Source organism: Pavona decussata, unplaced genomic scaffold, assembly GCF_977016875.1.
Source record: "Pavona decussata unplaced genomic scaffold, jaPavDecu1.1 SCAFFOLD_52, whole genome shotgun sequence".
In the NCBI taxonomy this organism is placed as follows: domain Eukaryota; kingdom Metazoa; phylum Cnidaria; class Anthozoa; order Scleractinia; family Agariciidae; genus Pavona; species Pavona decussata.
In genome coordinates, this window is record NW_028145474.1 from 1,324,023 (window position 1) to 1,344,484 (window position 20,462).

Genomic DNA, 20,462 nt, shown 5'->3' on the forward strand with positions numbered 1-20,462 from the left:
CGGAGCCATAGATTGATACAGCTGCGGCCGCAAGCTGCCTCATAGAAATCTCCTGGTAATCCCGGATTCAACCACCCCCCCCCCCCCCCCCCCACACACACACACACACACAAGCGCCCGCAATAATTGTTGCATATGGAAGGAATTGATAATAATCCTATCCAGTCCTGCTCTAGGCGCTTCAGAAAGGCGAGAGTTGACTAAATTAACATTTAAACAAACCGATTAAAATCGCTGAGAATACTAGAAGAATAATAATTGATGCGGTCACGTTCAGCAATGGTGCAGTTAATCTTCTCGCACTCAACGCGGACAGCTTTGCCTTTTTCTTTTTTTTTTTTCTTTTTCTTTTTCTTTTTTTCTTTTTTTGTCTCAGCGATCTGTCTCTGTTTGTTTGAAAGAAAGTATTGTAGCTAAGCGCGATCAACCATGGTCAGCGGTTGTGTAAGGTTACACTACGTTTCGCGTACATAACGTAATAAGTAATAAAAAGAAAAAGAGAGCAAATGAAAGCCAAGTATCCATAGAATGTTGCTGTTCTGTCCAACTTGCTCCAATGTTTTGACAATAGAGGAAGGAACAGGGCCTTCAAGGTATAGATTTGCCTGCCAAACGTGCCCTTATGTTTACAATATCACGAAAAAGGTGAGAACTTTAAACTAACTTTGCTTTGTGAAATCTTGAGTTCTGTGCTACTGGGCTGGTTGAGGTCGTAAGATAGGAAGTCAAGAGTAAAAAAAATTGATACAAAAGCAAGTAATGAGGCAAAATGTTAAGTAAAAAATTATAAAGGATAGATAAAATACCCAAAAATAAAAGAATCATCATGATCTACAAACATTAGAGGCTGCAATTTTGACAAGTCAAGATGTGCTAAAAATTTCTTAAGTTGTCAAGCAGCGATGACTGAAGATGGTATACCTGCCAACTTTTTCTGAGTCAAACGCGTGAGATTTTTGCGGAATTTCAGAAAACGTCCGAGCCACTTCCGAAGATTTACCGACGATTTTCCAAAGACTTCCGAACGTTGCCGAGAATGTCCGAGGATATTTCGACGACCTTTGAACACTTACGATTCGAGCAGATTGTAGACATTTGAAAGCTTTTGTGATTGTTATAAAGAGCAAAGAAATAATACATAACAAATCTGAAATGGGCACCAAAGTGAAGTTTTTTTAGAACAACTCCTCCGGATTTGAGAGCCAGGCGTGAGAAATTGTCCTTGATGCATGAGATCACTAGATCCTTAGTCCACAGGCGTGAGACTCATGCATAATGCATGAGAGTTGGCAGGTAAAAGATGGTCCCAGATGGTGTCAGGAATTTCAGTAGCTAGAGGCGGATTAGTAGGAACCCATGGAACCTTCCAAGAATCACTTAAAGTGCCCCTGAGACGAAAATTTCATTTTCCATCTTTTTGCATTTTCGTGTAGAATATGACCTTCTTACTCATGTTACCAAATTTCAATCCTTTACGGCCATTGGAAGTATTTTTTTTTTTGTAGCTTTTTATTCGAGATTTCACGGCCGCCATTACTTGGCCTTGTTCCGGAAGTTAAGGCTCAAATTACAGGAAGTGACATCATTGGCTCAACACGAAAAATTCCACATGGCTAATTTTCATATGGATTCTACTTCATAAACTGCATTCTGCTGTTGCGAACTAAATAACAGCAGAATACAGTTTATGAAGTAGAATCCATATGAAAATTAGCCATGTGGAATTTTTCGTGTTGAACCAATGACGTCACTTCCTGTAATTTGAGCCTTAACTTCCGGAACAAGGCCAAGTAATGGCAGCCGTGAAATCTCGAATAAAAAGCTACAAAAAAAATACTTCCAATCGCCGTAAAAGATTGAAATTTGGTAACACGAGTAAGAAGGTCATATTCTACACGAAAATGCAAAAAGATGAAAATGAGATTTTCGTCTCAGGGGCACTTTAATTTTACATTATAACTTGTTTAGCTAATTTTGCAACATAACATTTTGAAATTTTCACCCCTCACCCACCATGACAATAATATTTCATCAGGGAGATCCAGTTGAATTTATATACGGAGGTTTTCCTTTTCCAATGGGACTACACTGACAGACCAAATGGCTTCATGATGAGCATCTCAATCTTTGTCCAGACAAGACTTGGCACCCTTTTTGCGCCCATAGCAAGACACAAATCGGAACTTTGTTCACACACTGTAACACCCACTTTTTTACTATAGGCATCAGGAAACACATCACTTTTTTCCTCATAATTTTACTGAGCCAAAAGCATGGCCAACTGATGATATTTAATATCAAGTGATTATATTTATTTCAAAATGCTTTGGTGCAAAATGTAGTGAGATAAAATATGTTAAATGTAAAAATAAGAGTGATGCAACAAAGGACCGCTGAGGGAGCAACTTCTCACCGGAACAGTGAGGATTGAAATGCACCAATCACAGCTGACCATCGTGATATAAATGGTGCCGCATAACTAGTCGACCTCATTGCCTGATGAAGACTATTGTTCAGTAAGCAGTCGAATTGACGCGATTTGCATCTCAAAGTGACTACATCATGAGACAAACGATAATACACTTATTGTTATAATTTTTAAGTACTGTATCAGTAGTTGTTGAAAAGTTTTGCCAGTTACATAAACCGGTGGTTCCATGGCCTCCAGTTCCTGAAATTATGCTGACCTGTATAAACACCACTCAAGCCTGTCTTGGGTGAGCAGAGTGCTCACAAGCTCAACTTCAATTTTTTCTTGCACATCTTGACTCTTCACTACTTACATTCCCAAGTATTCAATCTATTATTTATTAATTTTGACTTAATATTTTGTACATTTTGACTCTTTTTATGTGTGTGCTTTTGTATCAGTGTTTTACATGGGATGCCCGCAGGGCAGGCCGTGTCTAGGTTTGGGTCTGGTATCTTTTTTTTTTCTTCGTCGTAATCACAAATCTCTACATTAATTTATTCATTAAACTCTCCCCTCTCCTAGAAGGGATGTATTGTGCTGATTTTCTTCAACGAAAGTGGCCCAATGAAAATCTATTATTGGCGCGTGTATCACGAGGGAGAGAACCCCCACATCCCTACCTGTGTGACGTCAAATCATCATTTGATTTATTCATTAAAAGTGGATTAAATTCTCCTCTCTCCTTGTGGAGGCCATATTAACCCTTTTGAAGAGGCAAATGGAAAGAGTAAATTCTAAGAAGCACTCGACAGTTAAAACGGTGGAAATTGGAGAGTTCCTGGCAAAGGAATCACGCTTTGTTTGACAGTCTTAGAACCACAAAGCGCGAAGGAAAGGTCACTGATAAGCATGACGTTATGAGAAAGTAATTTTCGGTATGATTTCCAGTAACACAATGATAAAATATCACACAGTCTTTTTGAACAAAACTATTCAATTCTTTCAATTGCGAAGGGAGGATAGTTTTAAAAATTAAAGGTTTGATTGTCAAGATTTCGTGTTCATTTAGGAAAACTTTTTGTCTGTCTTTAATTTTTGTCTTCAACAATAGCATTGTCTTCTGTTTTCTGAGTCAGATATTTAATCTGGCCCGGGTCATGATGTTTTCCCAAAAACAATTTCCGGTATGCTCTTGAATAATCTACAATGATGTAATGCAATAGATAAATAGGAAATATAAATAACCCTGCATGACGTGTGAGTCAGATATGTATCTGCCCCTATCATGACGTTTTCAGAAAGAAATTTCCGGTATAATCTTGAGCACCGTAACGCAATATTTCAATTGCGAAGGGAGAATAGCTTTAAACATTTGCGGTTTTATTAGATAGTTAAAAAAATCTGCGAAGCATGCAATGGGAATAAATGAGGCCACATTAAGCATCTCATGGAAATGCCATTAGGGGAACATCTTGTTGTTTCTCAACTTGATCCCATGGAAGGTTGTTTTTGGATCGGATTCCTGGGCACCCCACCCCTCTGGAAATTCCAATTTTGACTTCATACTTTCCATGTAAAACCTTTAATAGCTTTTCAGTCGAAGTGGAACCTAAGACCTTTCAATAGAGCTGTAACTAGTTTGGATGCTAGAACCAGGCTGCACTCCTAATAGGAGCACTCGGAATTCATTTTTCCAAGTACGTATACCTGTGTCACTCATTGAATAACACAATCAATCTCACTTATTCGCCAGACTTAAAATATACCATCACATTTATTCTGTTGCACACTGAGCCTTTAATGTTCAGATCTTCCGATCCAAAGTCCGATAGCAGTAACTACTACACCAGCATGCCCTCCACACGAGGGATGGTGACAATATTTTCAGTTTGAAGAGAACGAGTAATCATTTAATCCTTTGTTCAACATACATAAGGGCCCTTTTTTTTTCTTAAATGCTTATGCACAGTTGTACTGTCTTAAATATATATTATTAAGGTTACCCTATACCTTTAGAGGTGTCTCACGTCCAAGGGATGTAGCGCGTCCGGTTTAAACTGTAGATACCTGAACCCTTATCAAATTAAAGCTCAAACTATACCAAGAGTTTGGAAATAAAGTGAGTCGTCAAATTTTTCACGACCTCTAAATGTGAGCATCCGAATCACCTTTTGAAAGCTACAAGTCAAAGCGAATTTTATTTTTTGCTAATTTAATTTGCTCCTCAGTTTCCGGACCCAAAGTGCTAAAAAAAGGCGTCTGCGTTTTGCCATAATCAATCGCAATGAAAAGTTACAGAATATATTTTCGTAATAGGATCAAAAAATGCAGAGTGATCGTACAAAAATCGCTCTCAGAGAAAAAATATTTCAAAAGAAAAAATTCGCAGACACAATTTTGTTGTTTATATGTTAAACTAGCTACTGTCCAAACTTGAAGGCAAACAAACAAATTCCCTTTGAGTTTTAGCTCTTTAAAGTGTCTCCTCTAAGTAAAAAAATTGATTTGAGAAAACAGTGCTAAAAATTCGGCAATTCATTTTATTTCAAAATTCTTGGTATAGTTTGATAGCCAGCTCTATAAGCTTTAATTTGATATGTGGGTTTAGGTATCTAGAGTTTAAAATGGACGTGCTACATCACTTGGACGCGAGACACCTCTGAAGGTATAAGGTAACCTTAATGCATGATCCACTTTTAACAGATATCCAGCAAAAAGTACCCCAAATTAAAGGAAGTAGATGATGTTTTGGGTGGAAAAGAAGCTTGGGAAAATGTGGATTCCACAGAAGGTATGTGGCTTGTTCATAATTAAACATCCTTGTCAAAGTACAATGCATTGAATGAGCTAGGTGGCCCATCAGCTGAGCAGTTAGGTCTTGTTGTTATTTCATGCAGTGGTTAGGAGTAATCACCATCCCCCACCCTGGATAGGATGTTTGTCCATTCTTAAGCCCCCCCCCCCCTCCCATTCTCTCTTTCCAGGATTTTTTTTTATTATTATTATTTTGTTAATGGTTTGCTGACCCATTTATACACCAGCTGGCCTGGTTGTTCAAAGAGCAGATAACTACAGCTGTATGCAGTGGATAAATCGCTATCCAACAGATAACATATACTCCAACCAATACTTTTTATCTCCTGGATAGCGACTTATTCGCTGGATAAAGTTATCCACTCTTTGAACAACTGGGGCCAGAGTGGAGGTAAACAGTGTGAATCCAGGCTTCCTTGTCTATCAGTATTGCCGCGGACGGGGAAAAGTCAGAGGAAAACAATTTTGTTTTTCAAGGTCAGGGAGGCATCAAGGAATTTTGCATCCAGTCAAGGAAATTCCAAATTCTAACTCGTCAGTAAAATTTTAGTTTTGCTTTGTTACTAGGTAGTTGTTGTTTAAAAAAAAAGTGTTTATGAATCAATTGAATTTTGTGCCTTTACTGCCCAAGAATTCTTTATGTATGGACTGAAAATTGGTTTGTGGTCAGTAAAAAGAGAGGGGAAGGTCAAGGAAATTTTTTGTCGAAATGGGTGGGAAGCTTGTCTATGGAAACAACAAAATGTAGAAACCAGACTCAGATAACTGAAATGATGACTTCATTGAACATGAAGGTACAAGCAAACCTGTTGTTTGGATTGATTCAAAGTAGAGTTAAACATGTGTTTTGGCTGCAAGATGTTAACAAATTTGGCTCATGAAAATGATTACCATAGGACAGACTATCAAGTCTCTTTTATGTTTCTTTGTGATAATCAAACTATCAACTGAGAAGAGTTAAGTTCTTGTACGAGTAACTATGCTTTTACGGTGTGGAAACTTGAGCCTTACAGGGAAAAGAAACATGCTTTTCTCCTCCTTATACGCAAAGAACAAATTAAAGTAATTGAATGGTTTTCAGCAAAAGCAGCACATACATCAACATTTGTGATCGGTTTTTTGGCCAAAAAGTCAGAAAAGTACTCCAAACTTACTCAGATTTATCCTGTACCGTACTGAGCCCTAGGAGGTTTTAAGTTTTTTGTGCCATTAGGCTCATGAAATCATCATTCAAAGGCAATTCTAATTATAATTTAAGATCAAATTTTGGTAATTTATTAGCTTGCCTGGCTAATGGAACTCTCTTCTGGAAAGCCTAACGGCTGTAAATAGTGTAAATATTTTTAAGAAACAACTGAAAACGTATATTTTTAAACAAGCATACTTTTAATTGCATAAGCATTTTTAGACTATGTACCATATAGATTTTTTATCGCTTTTTAATTTATTGTTAAATATAATTTTGTTCTGTTTTGTAGTTTTAACTATCATATTCCCTGCAGTTTCGTTTAGATATTTTTTAAACTTATTGTAAAGTGCATTTAAGATCATACACATATTAATAATGAATTTTGCACTATATAAGTATTAAATTTATATATATATTGATATTTATATATTTATAAAAATTTATTTAGTGACAGTTCAATGCAATCAAATCATTTGAAATTCAGCCTTTTAGCAAAATACAACAACAACAACAACAATCTTTATTATTTCATCATTAAGTGCACATTAAATTTATAATACATTAAATGTATAAATACAGAGAAATGCAACTTCTTTTACTAAAAACACTGGAAAAATCCAAAGCGGGCAGAGAGTAAGACAAGAAGAAGATATACAATATATATAAGAGACACTAAAAGAAACGAGGGACAAATATTGATCCACGCACAAACTCCAAACTTGCACACTAAAACCAGCCAGGTTTGCTGCATTTTTCTGACTATTTGGCCAGTAAATCTATATATAGTCTTTTTGCAGAGAACCCTTCAATTACATACATAGTCATTTTAAGTGTAATTTTCCTTCAATTCTGGCTAAGAAAATTAGAGACATCAGTTCTAGTACTCCCCTGCAGTAAAGCCAGACATATCATAGTCATGTTCAAAATCATTGCTAAGTGTTGTACTTTTTATTCTTTAACAGAGCGCTGTCCCAAGTGTGAACACAACAGAGCCTACTTTATGCAGATTCAAACACGGTCAGCCGATGAACCCATGACAACTTTCTACAAGTGTTGTGGATGTGGCCATCGATGGAGAGAATAATACAATATGCCACGAGGACATCTGTCAGCAATTTGTTAAACATACCTCTTACTTACCGAATTTGAGGTCCGTACTGTAAGTTATGGACCAAGTTTTTTCCTGTTGATTTATGGTGCAAGCACGAAGCGCGTGGGCCATAAATCAATGGGAAAAAACGAGGATCCGTAAAATTACACTAGGGACCAAGAAAATGAGGTTATTGACACCAAAGTACAAAACTTGGCAAAAATATGAGGAAAATTAATTTGCTATACAGCAGTGTGGAACAAGTCTATATACATTGTATTCTCCTTTGCAAGTTTTTTGTGAAGATAAACTTGGACAGAGTTTGTAAATGTTTTACCTGATAAACATTCATCAAAGAAACTTAACCTTTAGTAGGCTTGCTCTGTGGTGAAAGCTGGTGAGATAACTGAATTAACACTTCTGATAGAGTGCTGTTTTCACAGTGTTTTCCCACCACCCACCCCCTCTCTATTTATCACCTCTTTGTTGGGGGCTGATATTTGGTAAGCACAACCCCACCAAAAAAAGAAGGTCTAAAAGAGCTGTCTACCTTTTGAACTTGCTCCACAGCAAAATTGTTTGTAACTTGTCCTGGGGAAGTGGGGGATGAAGAGAATGTCTCCCTATTCTACTCCCCAAGCCATGCACAGCTGACTTTGTCGGCTAGTTTTCTCAAGTGCCATTCCCTGCTAAGCAACCACTTTAAAGGCGCAGGGCCTTGTCATATGGAGTAAGGTTGGCTCAGTTAGTTGGGTCACCCACCTTACTGGGCCAACTTTTACCTAGAGATTATATGAGAAAACATTGTTCTGGTAAGTCATGTCCCTTAACCTTTTAAAAAAGGGTAACCCGGCTTGTAGCCTGTGAGCAGGCCCTCTCAGGGAGAGCTCCCAGGCTAGGCTTGTTGGGAAAATTTCAAGTTTCTCATACAAAAAGTTCATAGTGCTTTGTAAGAAAATGTCAACCTTGAGAAGGATGAATTAATCAGTAAATGACACAGACATACTCGGAAAAAAGTCCGAGTGCTCCTATCAGGAGTTAAACCTTAGACCTTCCAATTACTAGTTCAGATGCTCTACCACTGAGCTACAGGAGACTCGTGGGAGCTAAGGCCATTAAACTAGGTTCATGGGACAAACATCCCGCATACTGCTAGGATTTGAATGTCATGTGTGGCATATGTGCAATTGAAATAATGTTATGGAATATGTTAAGCCTGGTGAATAAATGAGAAGGATGTATTAATCAGTAAACGAGTATGCCTGTGTCATTCACTGATTAATACATCCTTCTCATTTATTCACCAGGCTTAACATATTCCATCACATTATTTCAATTGACCAAATGTCAACCTTGTTCCTGGGAAGGAGGTTAAGGAAATGTACGAAAAGTTGGCTTGGCTAGGGTATTTTGAGTAGGGGGGTAACCTTTTATTCAGGACAATTTTTCTCTAAATAAACCGGCCCAAAGAGCTGTCATCATGTAAAAACAGTAATATCATAGTTTTGATATAACTTAAGGACGGTGCCTACTATTGTTGCTGCGCATACGTCCTGGGCATCTCGAGATAGTCGGGTTTCCTATGGGTAGTGCTCACTAATACGGGGATATTTTTGCGCGGTTTAAGACTATGCGGAGAAAGCAGAACTTAGCAAGTGATTTTGGTATCGAAAACGAAAATTTGGGGTAACCATACATTTTTCAGAGAAAATTAAGCTTTTATTTAGGAAAAACTGCCATACATTGCTTTATATTTTGGAACTTTTTGAAAATATTGTTGCTTAATTATCTCTGAAAAATGCGTGGTTACCCCCAATTTTCTTTTTGGATTTCAATAGCCCTTGCTAAGATCTGCTTTTCCTGTATAGTCATAAACCACACAAAAATACTTCTGTATTAGTAGGCACCGTCCTTAAGTACGTTGATTTTTGTTACTGGCCTTCAAATGAGAGCTCAAAGCCCAAGAAATTTAAACAAACAGACAGAGCCACAAGGCCAGTTTTTACAGAAAAAAGAATGAACGTGTCCATTCAGGTAATGTTTGCTCCTTCTAAGTTCACAGTTTTCAAAATTCACGGGTTGACTGATACAAAGGTTTCCTTGTATAGTAGCTGGTTTAACAGTGAACCTTATTCACGGGAGTGGCGCTAGTGAAATGAAGTCAGGGGTGGGGAGGGTACTCAACAAAGTGTTACGCGGGGAGGCTCCCCTAAGGTTCAAACCCTTATCCTTTTATATACCATTTTTGACAGAAATAGGTAACACTTTCATATACCTTCCATAGAATGGTACACATTTCACATACCAACAGTAGAAAACTGCCTTTCTTTTCAGTTGATTTGTATTAAACATTTTTGAAAGGCTCTTTTAAATACCTAAATGACAGTTTTGCTTACCCATACCGCCAGCCTGAAAATGGTACCCCTTTCGGCAGAGCCTCCCCTTATAAAATTTCACCCCCCCCCCTCCTCGCCTATGTCCATATTATGGAGTCCCCCCCTTCCAGGAATGAAGCCTGTCCCATATTCAAATGAGGGCCACAGGTTTGTCAGTCATCAGACTGTCAAGTGTCACCCTCGTTAACAAAGTTGATTTGTTTATTTTATTTTATTTATTTTTAAATAAATAAAATGTGCCACCAGAAAGGTGGACTTACTAGCTAACTTGGCATACATTAAAATGCATCAGTATGAAGCGATCATAATGTTTGTTATGAACAGCGGCGTGTGAGGAGTTAAACGAATGATACAACACTGAGATCCCTATATTGATCTTTTAGCAACTTTACTCGTTTGCGAAGAAAACCTGAAAAAGTTCCCCTCCCTTAAACCTGAATATTCTGCAAGCTTTCACGCTATGTACTGGATAAGAAAGTTGGCTTCTGTCATCTTTCACTCATAAGTTGACCCTTGGTAGGGCAGCTTGTATGTCCAGGCCTCCATATTGAATCTTATAGAACATGAAGAAAGCGAACTTTTTCAAATTTTGCATTATTCATCTTCGTTGTATTTCCTTGGCATTTTTTATAGTGTACATGTAAATCCCTAGTTTTTTAATTTTATTATATATAGAGTCCTAAAGTGTGACATCACAAATATTTGAATTTTTTAAATTATGGGATTTGTAAGTATATTCGGAATTATTAAAAACTGCATCATCGTATAATGCAATTCGAGGGATTTGATTGGCTTAGCGGCCATGGTATATGAGCAATTATACCATGGCCGAGAAATGGCGACCATTAAATTGCCTTTTGGTCGTTCTTGCACTGCGAAATCAGTAAGATCTAGCAATATTTCTTGATTGTTTTTAATAAAACAATTATTCCACTTGCACTTGTTGGATATGAGATGATTATAGCCAACTCGGCGCTACGCGCCTCGTTGGCTATCTATCATCTCATATCCAACGCGCGCTCGTGGAATAATTGTTAAATAGCACGATGAAAAATGCCTGCTTGCCAAAAATCAGCATCTTATTGCAATTTTGGGTTTGGAACTGAGACAAAATTAGAAGAATTTGTATGAAGTCATCGGGGCATAACAGAGCTAATATCTCGCCCCAAATTGCAAGATGCAGACTTTTAGCAAGTAGGCATTTTTCATCATGCCTTTTCAGAGTGTGCTAACAGATCCCATCATTTCATAAATTTAGTTTTTGTGACGTCATCACTTTAGGGCTCTATTAATTTTGTACTTTGTAATATCTTAGGTTTTTAACGTTTGTAGTAGTAATGTTGATTATTTTTTAGCTTAATAGTTTAGTCTTAAAGACGACCCTTCTGTGAATCACTAGTTTTGATACAGTGAATTTGGCAACCTGATTAAAGATTATCATTCATTCAATTCATTCATGAAGGCCTGTTTTTCAACTGCCGACACAACAGTGGCGGATCCAAGCCCTCGGGTAAATGGGGGCTCGCTGGGGGCCCATTAGAGGCCCGCTCTTGAAAGCCCGACTTGCTTCTCTCCCGTGAAATAAAAGATCTCGGCCCCTCGCCCCTGGGCCTTAGTTTTACTCTAAAAAAATAACGGGGGAGGGGCCAGGCCCCCCAACCCCCTCCCCCAGATCCGCGACTGTACAGTACAGGTAAGGCTTCACTTTTGAGATTTGTTTATCCACTCATTGATGTCTTTTTCTTTCTCTGCTGACAGAAATCCTTTACGGTTCGCTGGAAAACGTTGCACACCGTTCTGGATAAATAAACAATCCTCAAGTTGTTTTTGTGTGCCAAGGTTGGGACGGTCTTTGGCGGGTTTACGTGTCGCTCGCTTTGTCCGTGTTTTATGAGCTGGAGCGCCTTTGACTCCAAACTGATGTGGAATCACTGTCTCTGTGTGACTAGCTTGACTGCTTTCAGACCCTAACATCACTATAGGTGTTTGCACGTATAAAGAGCACGCTAAAGTGTTCGCCGCGTGAGCGTGCTCCGTGTCATCCTCGCGTTCGTCAACGGCGGACACGATGTTGACACTCGGCGGTGCGTTGGAGACGTTCGAGATCGACGCTGCTAGGATGATTGGTAAATGCAGCGAGGACGTTTCATTTGACTTACCAAGATGTCCAGAATCACTATGAACATGTCCTCTTTCATTGTTTGCCACATGCTCAGCGTTTGACATCCACAGTAAAGGACTAACCTCTCTCATTGAACGGTAGCTACTTAATGGTGGTAAACTTGAGTCAATTGACGTGTCCTTTTGAAAGCGAAACCAACGATAACCCTTGTTGTAGTCGTAGTTTGACATAACTTGTCTCTTTTCCTCTAAAAACTTTTCCTTCAGTTTATCCAAACCAATCAGACGCCGTTTTAACGCCTCACGTGAAACGAAAACATCGCAGCTACGTACAGTAACAAATTTTCTACGAGAACACAGCTTGTTGTTGGAATACAGTTGTTAATTCGCAGCAAATATAAAATCGATTAGTTTTTATAGACAAACAAGCTTTATCCGCCCTCGTTTTAATAACAAAAGAAGTATATCTTGGGGCTTAACTTGTCTAAGGTTTTGTATTGTTTTCGTTTCGTGCCCTATTGTTCTAGGCGTTTATTAGTGTTGGTGCTGACGTCAGAGACACGCGGAGTTATCCTATTGCCCGTTCCGAAACTTAAAGAGGGACTAGGTCTTAGTTTACCTATTGTTCAGATTGCGTGATAGGAAGAAATGAACCTCATCGCCAGAAAGATCACATAAAAATTAGTAAGTTTACCAAGTTTGGTTATGTTTTATTGCGTAGTAACCAGGCTGTGACCTGTCAAAGGTCGCCCAAATTCCATACAAAAGCTCTTATTAATTATTATTCCGAGTTTTGAAAGCCTTCTACATGACTGCAATCTAACGTCGCCAGAACCATAAACTTGGTAAACTCATTGACTAAATTTAATGTGAACGTTCTTTTGATGGACTATTAAATCCATTTGAACTCCGGAACGGGCAGTTTAATTTTCGGTCAAGAGTAAACCTCTGAAAATCATGAGCTCCGGTGAAAATTTAAACGACCGAACAAATGGAGAATCTGGGCAAAACAAGTTTGGTAAAGACGCTCTTGTGCCATGTCAGTCGTAAGAAAACCTGGCTGCAGGTTGCAAAGTGAGAATTGGTACGTCAATCTTGTTCCCAGGCTCTTCGGGTTAGGCAATCCAAGATGGCGGCTACGTTCTACTTTTCCGAAAACTCCGTTACACCTTTCACCAGGAGCTCGTAGTGCAACCAACAACCTACAACTCTTTGAAGCCCCAGAGGTCTGTTTTCGTTACAAACTTCACCCCGTTAATATGGCCACTTAAAATGTTTGGTGGCTTGTAAGACAGAAAAAAGTATAAATTAAAAAAGGAAAATTGAAAACTAACTTCTTTACGTTTATCTGATAACAGCTGATTGAAAAGTTTATTTCATCTTCTAATAAATGCTCTTTGAATCTTCTTTCTTTTACAATATGACCCTGTGAAAAATAAGACCCAACTTTCATTACCCAAACTGTCGTCGAAGGAGGCTTACTGTATCTGTGTAATTAACGATTGTTTCCGCATGAGCCGGGCCTGTAAGTGAGGAAGTAATCTTTATTTATACACGGTAAAAATTCATCAGGCCCCAGTTGTTCAAAGGCCGGATAACTTTATCCGTTGGATAAGGCACTATTCAGGGTCTAAAATATACTTCACGTTCAACGTTGTCCAAGGCTTTCGTACACTCCCAAGCTTAACTGTGGGTAGAGTGTGCATATTCGCTTGTACAAGTGGAAATACTGAAGTCTTTTCCCAGATTGAAACTGTCGGATAGTGACTTATCAACAGGATAAAGTTATCCGGCCTTTGAACAACTGGGACCAGGTCTAAAGAAGTACAGAAGCATAAAATGTTAATATCTTAGTCTAAAATACATCATATCAATGCTATGCTAATTACAATGTTAAAATTTACTTATCCTAATAAAAACCTGTTTTCCATGAATGCCGTGCCTTATTTTTTCCTGTAGTGTTTGTTTAAAAGTGTTTTGAAATTACTCAGAGCTCGAGATTCTGCTTGCCTTAAGTTTTGAGGAAGACTATTCCATAGGACAGCACCACTGTAGTTAAAACTACGGCGAAGGTAGTTTGTGCGTGGAAGTGGAATGGCTAGTTTATTTTCAGAATCTCGCAAAGTATAAGGAGTAGTCATGGATCGATATTTGTAAATTTGGACGTAACAACAATTACGGCTTTTTGTATGTCACGCTGAGTGCTGAGTATATCTTGGATATTATTAAAAACTGGATCATTGTATAATGCAATTCCAAGGATTTGATTGGCTTAGCGGTCATGGTATATGAGCCATTATACCATGCCCGAGAAATAGAGACCATTAAATTGTCTTCTGGTTGTTCTTGCAAAGCGAAATCAGCACGACCTAGCAATATTTCCGGACTGCTTTTAATAAAACAACTATTCCACTCGCGCTTGTTGGATATGAGATGATTATAGCCAACTCGGCGCTATGCGCCTCGTTTATCTCATATCCAACGCGCGCTCGTGGAATCATTGTTGATAGATAGCAGCGAGGCGTGTGATTGGATTTATTAATTATCCCTGATATCCAACAAGTGCAAGTGGAATATCCAAGCAAATTATGGATTTTGCGTTTAAAATTCGTTTTGGGCGTGTGACGCAATACAACAGGCAGGCTCTTCCAGACTTAAATACCGACCCGAGACTGAGGACTTATTTTGTTTTTGTAATCTAGAGTATTGGACGAAGAAATTACCTCTTGACGATGATCTTGTGCTATAGGAGTGAATATTCCATTGGAAATTAATCGAGATAGTTTAGTCCTTGATGCCTGAGATAGATGTCTTTACTCCACAGGCGTGAGACTCACGCATAATGCGTGAGAGTGGACAGGAATGCTGTTAGAATTGCATTACTTGCAGTCAGAATGAATCGAAACACAGGGGAAAACGACCTTATACGTTACATAATACTAAAAGGGAATACAAAACAATGATTAAACAATGTGGCTAATTTCAAGAATCGATGTGAAACAAGTTGCATAATACTGAGAGATTGCAGAGAACAGTAATGAAAAAAAAATTAAGTTAAAAGTGTCAAATTAATATGTTTGAGCTGTTTGTTGAGTGAGGGTCGCTCCCATTCAATGTGGAGGGCCTCTTTGATCTTGAGTTGAAACGTAGTGGGAGCCGAGTCCAGAATGGAAAAAACAAGCCTCCGAACACAAATCCCTACATGACTCTGGGCTTGAAGATGTGAGAATTACGGTCAGCCGGAGTGTAAGTGTTCGTGAACCCTTGTGGCAAAATGTCGAGTGGTTTCCCCGACATAGAGAAAGATAGGAGACAAGATAGGAGAATTCGTTCTTTGATATAAGGGGCTAACGGGTTAAATGCAATCATTCTGTATTGACTGTCTCAGGAGTATTCTCTTGGAACTTCTTTAATATAAGTTAGTGGCTAAGGCCCCGTTTATATGGATAAAAGTTGTCCCGGGTAGAAGGGTCACTCGCCTACCCGAGCTACCCTGGGCGAGCCAACTTTTCCTACATTTCTTTACAAAACTTGGCGAGCCGTTTACATGAGAAACAAAAAGTTGGCTCGGCTGGAAGGGTGACCCGCCTAGCCGGAGCACCCTTTTTCGATGGTAGGGTCACCCTCCTAGCCGGGCCGACTTTTCTCCTCCATATAAACACTTTGGCTAGCCTAGCCGGGTCAACTCCTTCAAAGCGAGACAATCAGAGCATGCGCGAGCGCTGTTGGCTCGGGCAAAGAGGTCAACTTTTTACTCATATAAACGCTCGCTGAAGTTGACTCGGCTGGAAGGGTGACCCCCTTTCCCGGTACAACTTTTCTCCATATAAACGGGGCCTTAGACGTTTGTTGTACTATAATTCTACGCGCTATTACGCTTCAAGAAGTACAACCACGTCTTCTGCCCCTTTAGTTGTTTATTGATAACACTCCAAACCCTTGCTCTGACAAGATCAAGATGTAAAGGCCAAGAACAGATTAATCTCATCACTTTTATATCGTCCAGGCGTGATTTGGCGGGAACAGTCAATCAGCTGTCAAAATCTCATCAATCGTAAATTTAAGCTAACGTAATGCCTTGCGCAGTAGTTCTTAAGCGAAAATACGCTTCCGCACTAAAAAAATTTATATATTTTCCTTTGAGTAACTTTCAATGACCGAAATGACTTTCTTTTTCAATTTTCAATGTGATCGTCAAACGATCTGGACAAAACAAAGCGAGGAAATCAATGTAAAAATGACAAGGAACATTTTCATCTTTTACATTCTTGGCTCAATACAAGAAAAATCAAACATTACCGGTAAATGAAATCGCGTAACTATTCTTTACAACAGGAACTTAAGGGACACAGTCAGCTTTGTGACCGCGCTGACCTGGACACTAGTTTTGACAGTTTGAAAAGCGTCTAACTCAACCTGAAATCATAAGTACGCGTCGAATACATCTAGAAATCTTTTCAATCTTTTACTGAAAACCTATTTCTGAGTATGCTTTTGCTCATCCTTTGATATTATTTTATCATATTTGGTTAAAAACAGTATGGATCGCGTCTCCAACGGAACATGAAAAGAAGAGGTGGGAAACGTGAAGGCGCCGGGCGGAAGAAATCGCCTGCGTTGACTAAAATAACGAGAGGAATCAATCAGTAACATTGGGGCTTGTAATATCTTCTGGAGGTCTAGTAAGGCATCCCAGTCTGTTCTTCACTTCCACCTTTTCCAACATGGAAAAAGCAACAGGAAAAATTGCTGGAACTTTGGATGATCTGAGCGGTGGATCTAACAAAGCAAAACAGATGCAGCGAAAATGAGTATTGAAAGTTTTGATTTTGATTTGTATAAAAAGCACCGGACTCTAACACCAGCTGCAGCCAAGAGCACTCTTGAGCTGACTGCACACCATTTTTCTCTACCATGTGTTGCCTTCTTTGGACTTGGTGGCCGTCTAATTAAACGGGCCTCGTTTGTTTGCTATTTTCCCTTTTCTTTATATGTGTTAATTCCCCGAGGGGGTAGGCGAAAGAAGTACTCCCTATACGAACTTCATATTACTAGTCCAGATGCTCTACCACTGAGCTAGTTACTGACACAGGGTTGACTGCTCTAAGAACTTTCATTGGCAACTGAAGAGATTCATTTAGAATCGAAACTGCAGTCTTGCCTGAGAAACAACACTAAACCACTTGTCAAAACAAATCGCTGAAGCATCCTAGAGACTCGCATGACAGTTACCGACTGTCTTAGCTTTGAATATCTGCCGGATGCGAGCTAACGCACAAAACAATGGAGATACACGTCAGCTCTAAGAACATAATACATAAGTCTTTCAGTCACGAAGCAATAGAGCTGAAAACAACTGCAAGAGGCCAAAGCTCTCGAAAGCGAGAGACAACAATGATCAACTTTTTAAAGACGTGGATCTGTTAGCCTCTCATATACGTGATAAACGAACAGCCTGCAATCTCACTGCCAGTGGATTACCAGAAACCAGCACCAAAAAACCGACCTCTACATCCTTTATCGAAAATCCAACTCGAAATCCTAACTCGGAAGTTAGTTTGTGCAACAAGATGGCGCTTGAGTCGATTAGGCAGGTAATACTTCATCACCGTCCGTTTTCTCAGTCGTGGAAATGGGATCTCTGCTTCAGGTGTACGCAGCTAGTGTCTTAATTACCTCAGGAAATCTATGAACACTAACGGTTGTCGTATATCTTTGCACAGTAGCAGCGAATCACAGTGGTTAAATGGCTCTAGTGATCGATATTATTATTAAAACGAAAAATGTTGCAAACCTGAAAGTTATATATTTTTTTTCGTTTACCGCACAATCACATCATTTTATGAAAGAGAAAAACAACCAGAAGACATAAGAAGAAGAGGAAGAAGAAGAAGAAGAAGAAGAAGAAGAAGAAGAAGAAGAAGAAGAAGAAGACGAAGAAGAAGAAGAAGAAGAAGAAGAAGAAGAAGAAGAAGAAGAAGAAGAAGAAGAAGAAGAAGAAGAAGAAGAAGAAGAAGAAGAAGAAGAAGAAAAAACAGAAAAATTAAAGTTGGACCCTGACTCGAACTTGGCTCGTAACTCGAGCTTGACTCGTGCTACGAGTAAACTTAGACAAATGTATTGAAATGTCAAAACGCAACTAGATGCTTTCTAGCACAGCTACATTCGTCAGTTATTTTCTGTAAAACACTTTGCATAGTGCCTAAAGTAGCGGCGATGTTTAATGAAAATTATTTGACATCGGATTTTCCATACAAACACTGTTATTTCAAGACGTGTTTGCCTACTCCGCCGTTCAAAATGGCGTCGAAAACCGTGATAAGGCCTATTCGATACTGCAAATGCGATATTAGAAATCTATCGTGAAATCGCTAACTTATCGATATGGTACAGCGAAGCCATGGAAACTTCTGTACTTCCTACAGAAACAGTGGAAAGGCTGACAAATAATAAAGAGTTAAACTGTACATTTTTCGTTAGCATCTGATCACTTTTCACATTACCTTTGCGATCAGTTGTTTCGGAATGCTCCTTCACAGCTTGAAGTGAGGTTTCGTCCAGGAGCACGATCTGTACAAACAAATATGGAATGTCAGGGTCACTCAACAAGAACATTAAAGCAAAAAATACTTAAAAGTTACTGACAGTAAATATCAAAACTGATCCCACGACAGATGGGAAATTTCACATTTTATTTTGTTTCACCTAAAAAATAGTTCCGCCGCTCTTTCGTTTTACTAAAAATTAAAATAGTTGAATTTACGGCTACACGCCCGCTTCGGCCCCCCGGAAAAACGGGGAAATCAAGTATCTTTCACATCATAGTTACTGTGTAAGCCAGTGCAGTCACATTCTCAGAATTTTCGAGCTGCCGTTGGTTTTACGAAAAGGCTAGCTGGTGCTACTTCGTAATTTTATCGAGATATTTGTCTGTCCGAAAACGAAAGGAATTTGTTTTCCAGTGTGCGAAATTTTGTGCCGACATCTTAGGGAAGAAAACAAAAGATTTTCTTTAAAACTACATCCGAATTTCTGAGGCGAAATAGCTCTCCGTCGCTTCAGATAGATATCCACCAAAATCGTGAACTGTTGGATGGCCCTAGATTTTTCAAAACATCCCGCACGACTCTCAATTGACGAGAATTCGACAAGTTTCGATTTATTTGACCATCTTTGAATAGTTATCAAGTTAGTGTGGAATGCGTCTTCAACTGAAACGGTTGCCGGTAAAACATTCCCAACGACAATTATCTGAACTGAAGCGAGGTGTTAAAAATATGCGAATCTTATCCTTCGACAAGTGCTCTAGTCCTATCCCAGAGCTCTCTCTCATCCCACCCTGCATGGAATAGGAAAAAAACTTTGATAAAATAGAGTAAGATTGATTAAAATAACCCACATGTACCTCGCCTGTTGCAGACATCTTGGACAAGGATATGGCGAAAACTGACTAATGTCCTTGTAGGGGCTGAATGTTATTTAAAACAAAACCAGGAAAAATCGACACCCTCACTTGCGAAGAATCAAGAATTCTATGAGCAAACAGCTGATTGGAATGACATGTTATGTTCATCAATTTCGGTGTTGTTTATCACCTGATGGGACTAGTGTTAATCTTGTGATGAAACAAACATACAACTGTGTTATGTAACTTCAGTGAGAGGTTTAACATTTCAATGACTGAATATAGTTTCAATGGTGACAATCTGCTAATTGTGGAACAAAACATACACATGGATTTCAAATATGTGGGTTTTACATATTTTACGTTTATAACTTTACCTCTTCGAGCATATTACGAATTCAATCCACAATTCCCTGCCACGGCCAGTTTGAGCCTGCGAGCTCCGGCTCTACAAGCTGGCGCCCTAACCAATTGGGAACGTTAGTTAATGTTTACCTAATTATATGAGAAATTGTCGTAAAAATTTGGGAAATATTTTAGGCAGATTTAGGGACATTGGATTGTGATAAAAGACTTTTTTTACAAAGATAAAGAGGGAGGGTATGTTCTGCCTAGCTTAAATCTGTTACCAAAGGTTCATTAATTAAGTGAAAATTAAAGTGGAGTTGAAGGGAACACCAATTTAAGTAACTGAACACAGCTGGCCTCACGATTCATCCAGAAGGAATTGAAAAATAAAATTGGGATCAGTTTAAGTGTTATTTGAGAGATAGTGGGATACCTGTGACATTGACATAGTCCCTGTGAAATTTTTATGGGAGTAATGCTTCAAAAGCTGGTTTTGTCTAGAGTGGGCCTATTTAATATGCCAAAAATCTCTCATGTAGCTGCATGTTCCGGCCCGTCCGTGTCATGCCAACGCAATGTTTAGCATAACACTATTGACTATCAGTTGCTTATCATATGATGACGTGTTCCTACGTTAATTCTGTGAGCCGTGAATATAAATATATGAAACATGTATAAATGAAATA

At 38.8% G+C, this 20,462-nt stretch overlaps 1 protein-coding gene and 1 long non-coding RNA gene across 6 annotated transcripts in view; one reads left to right on the plus strand and one right to left on the minus strand.

Moving 5' to 3' along the window:
- The window catches only part of LOC146480825 (uncharacterized), an 83,637-nt gene that overhangs the window by 27,910 nt on the left and 35,265 nt on the right, over positions 1 to 20,462 (minus strand). For 2 of the 5 annotated variants that reach the window (XR_014864603.1, XR_014864600.1), the window contains exon 1: positions 19,429 to 19,642. This is a non-coding gene — a long non-coding RNA (uncharacterized LOC146480825). Of the gene's footprint in view, positions 1 to 15,922; positions 16,803 to 18,526; positions 18,594 to 19,428; positions 19,647 to 20,462 lie in introns of those variants that run through there. The other 3 variants (XR_014864606.1, XR_014864607.1, XR_014864601.1) reach the window with 3 other exon arrangements.
- LOC146480828 (DNA-directed RNA polymerase III subunit RPC10-like) lies at positions 482 to 7,871 on the plus strand. Its single transcript, XM_085109188.1, has 3 exons — positions 482 to 645; positions 5,117 to 5,204; positions 7,379 to 7,871. Exons 1-3 carry the CDS (start codon positions 529 to 531, stop codon positions 7,498 to 7,500), a joined length of 327 nt encoding a protein of 108 aa, XP_084965314.1. The 5' UTR covers positions 482 to 528; the 3' UTR covers positions 7,501 to 7,871.